This window comes from Passer montanus, unplaced genomic scaffold, assembly GCF_014805655.1.
Source record: "Passer montanus isolate IOZ18808 unplaced genomic scaffold, ASM1480565v1 scaffold2319, whole genome shotgun sequence".
NCBI lineage: Eukaryota > Metazoa > Chordata > Aves > Passeriformes > Passeridae > Passer > Passer montanus.
This window is the reverse complement of record NW_024366947.1, coordinates 1-2,431: the sequence shown is the minus strand read 5'-3', so window position 1 is coordinate 2,431 and position 2,431 is coordinate 1. Positions and strand designations below refer to the sequence as shown.

At 52.0% G+C, this 2,431-nt stretch overlaps 1 protein-coding gene across 1 annotated transcript; it reads right to left on the bottom strand.

The window, feature by feature from the left end:
* Nucleotides 1-1,192: 1,192 nt before the first annotated feature.
* LOC120502859 lies at nucleotides 1,193-2,200 on the bottom strand (the record flags this gene model as incomplete). Its single annotated transcript, XM_039710796.1, has 2 exons — nucleotides 1,546-2,200; nucleotides 1,193-1,355 (listed from the first exon to the last, which is right to left on the bottom strand). Coding segments are annotated over exons 1-2 (748 nt in total), but the record flags the coding sequence as incomplete, so codon positions are not given.
* Nucleotides 2,201-2,431: the final 231 nt, after the last annotated feature.

Below are 2,431 nucleotides of genomic sequence, written 5' to 3'. Positions count from 1 at the left end.
TGCAGCACTTGCAGGAAGATTAATCAGAATTCTCAGGATCAAATTAACTTTTGATCTGAGTAATGTCCATTATAATAAGGACATGCCAAAACCCTCACTGATGAGGATAAGATTAAGAAAGGGATGTAGAACGTCTCTGTGAAAAACTGTGAGAGGAACAGGATCAAAAGGAGGAATTGTGTTATTTGCAAAGCAAAAGAAAGACATTTCCTCAAAGAAACTGCAATAATTTAGTAGATAAAAGTGCTATTACAAGATTCTTTTATCTGCAACAGCACTTTGCCATCACTCTTCCTTTTAACCCTTCAAATTGTTAGTCAAGGGATGCAGTAATTCTGAGATATCTCCATTTACATGTCCCAATTAAAACTTTACATGCTCTTCAAAATACATTTTTTCTTATTCATATTCATCAAGATGAAATCATTAAAACTTCAGAACTGACTGCCCCAAATTCTTTACACATGTAACCATCTTAAAGCATCTCTAGGTTATAGAAATTTTTTGGAAAGGCATCTTTGTAGCAGAAATCAGAGTGCTCTTTGAAGAACAATTACTGCTGCTCCTTTAACATCTACCTCTCCTCACCAAGGGAATTAAAAGAGCTCCACAATGTTTTATCAGGAAGAGCAGGACTGGGTGTTGAGCTGCTTCATTAGCTCTGAAAGGCTGCTCTAGGTCAGGCTTTGGGTGGAATCCCACCTGAAGCAGGAGAGCAAAGGGTTGTGGAGTCCTCAGCCAGGGAGAAGCCAAGGATTCCTGCCCTGGAGCTGCCCCAAAGGCTCCTCACCCCAACCCACCCCCCTGCAGGGATCCCTGACCCCACTGCAGCTCAGCTCTGTGAGTTCTGCCTGCCAGCCTGCTCCTGGGGGCTCTGCAGCCCACAAAATGGGAAAAGCCTTCGTAGTCAGAGGCTTAAATTGACTTTACAGGGGTTGGGGATGATTTACACATCTGCCCCAAAACAGCAGCATCACTGCTCAGTGCCATGCCCAGGTTTGGACAAAAAAAGCAGCTTGGGGGTTTGTCTGTACTCCGGAGCAGCTGAGCCCTGGGGTCTTGTTTTACAAAGACAGAAGCACTGAATGAAAAGAGGATTTGCACCCAGATGACTGCCTGGCACAGACAGCAAACGCAGGCAGAGCTCAGCCCAGGCTGAGGAGGAGCACCCAGCCCCTGCTGATCCACTCACTGAAGTTGTGTGCAACTTTTCTGTCCAGCAGGATGTGCTGATTCACGGGAGGCTCGCTGCCCAGAAGCACTGCTGTGTCCTGGATCTGGAACTGCTCACACAGCCTGCACACATCTATTTTCCTCTTGCATGGGTCACACGATCCCCAGACAGATTTTTGAATCTAAAAATACAGGAGGGACAGAGGGTAAACAAAAAGCCAGAATAACAGAGGCCCTTTGTTCCAGGCAAACACAGAGAGGAGCATCCAGGTCATTTTGTGGCACGGCTGGATTCCTGTAACTGCCCACATCACATGGGCTGCAATATTTAGGTTTTTCCCCTTTAACGGCTGCCCTCGGTTTCATCCTCACCTTGTCACAAGGAACGACATCCCAGTGAAAGGCTTTGGTCCTCTTTGCTGCTGGAGGGGCACTGCAGGGCTGTGGGAGGGCAGGTGGGGCTGGTGGCACCTCGGCCCTGCCCAGGGCAGGTGGCAGAGCTGGGGCCGCCTGCCCCTCTGCAGGCTCTGCCAGGGCAGCTGCAGGTTTGCTCAGGCTGCTCCTTGCAGAATTCCCACCAAAGCTGGGCGTCTCCTCTCTCTGCTCATCCACAGGCACAATGAATTCCTCATAGTCAGCTTCGGGGGAGCTGCACCCCTGGGAGCCCCCCGGGGTGGCAGCGCTGCCAGGCTGGCAGTGCCGCTCCAGCAGGGCCAGCCAGTCCCTCTGCAGCCTGGCAGCAGCCTCTGGCCTGCTGCTCTGCACACTCAGGGGTATCCGCAGCCTGCAACGGAGAAATGGCACCCAGACACAGCAGCAGGAGTGAACAGCACCCTGCCCAGCCAGCTCCTGCACCCGCCAGAGCAGCCCAGGGCTGCTGGCTCTGCCCTTCTCAGGGTTCTCTGCTCTCCAGAGCTGAGGTGTGGCCATGCAGGGGCTGTGCTGTGACCCCTCCATCCCTCCTCTCCCCCTCGGGAAGCAGCAGTGTGTTACAGGCCCTCAGAACCTGCCCACGTCCATCCCTGCACGAGCCTTCTCCTGTCCCACCAGCTGCTCTGGGCAGGATTGCCACGGACCAGCTCAGTTCCACTTTGGATTCCTCCTGAGAATGCTCCCCAGAGCTCTGCACAGCAATGGGAGGGGTAATCTTGTGATTGTGGTGGCCTCATTCCTCCAGGAATGTTGTTTTACTCTGGGCCATCCTCTGCTGCCTGAGCCTGTTTGCAGCACTCAGAATTTGGAACCTACTGGCATTTTG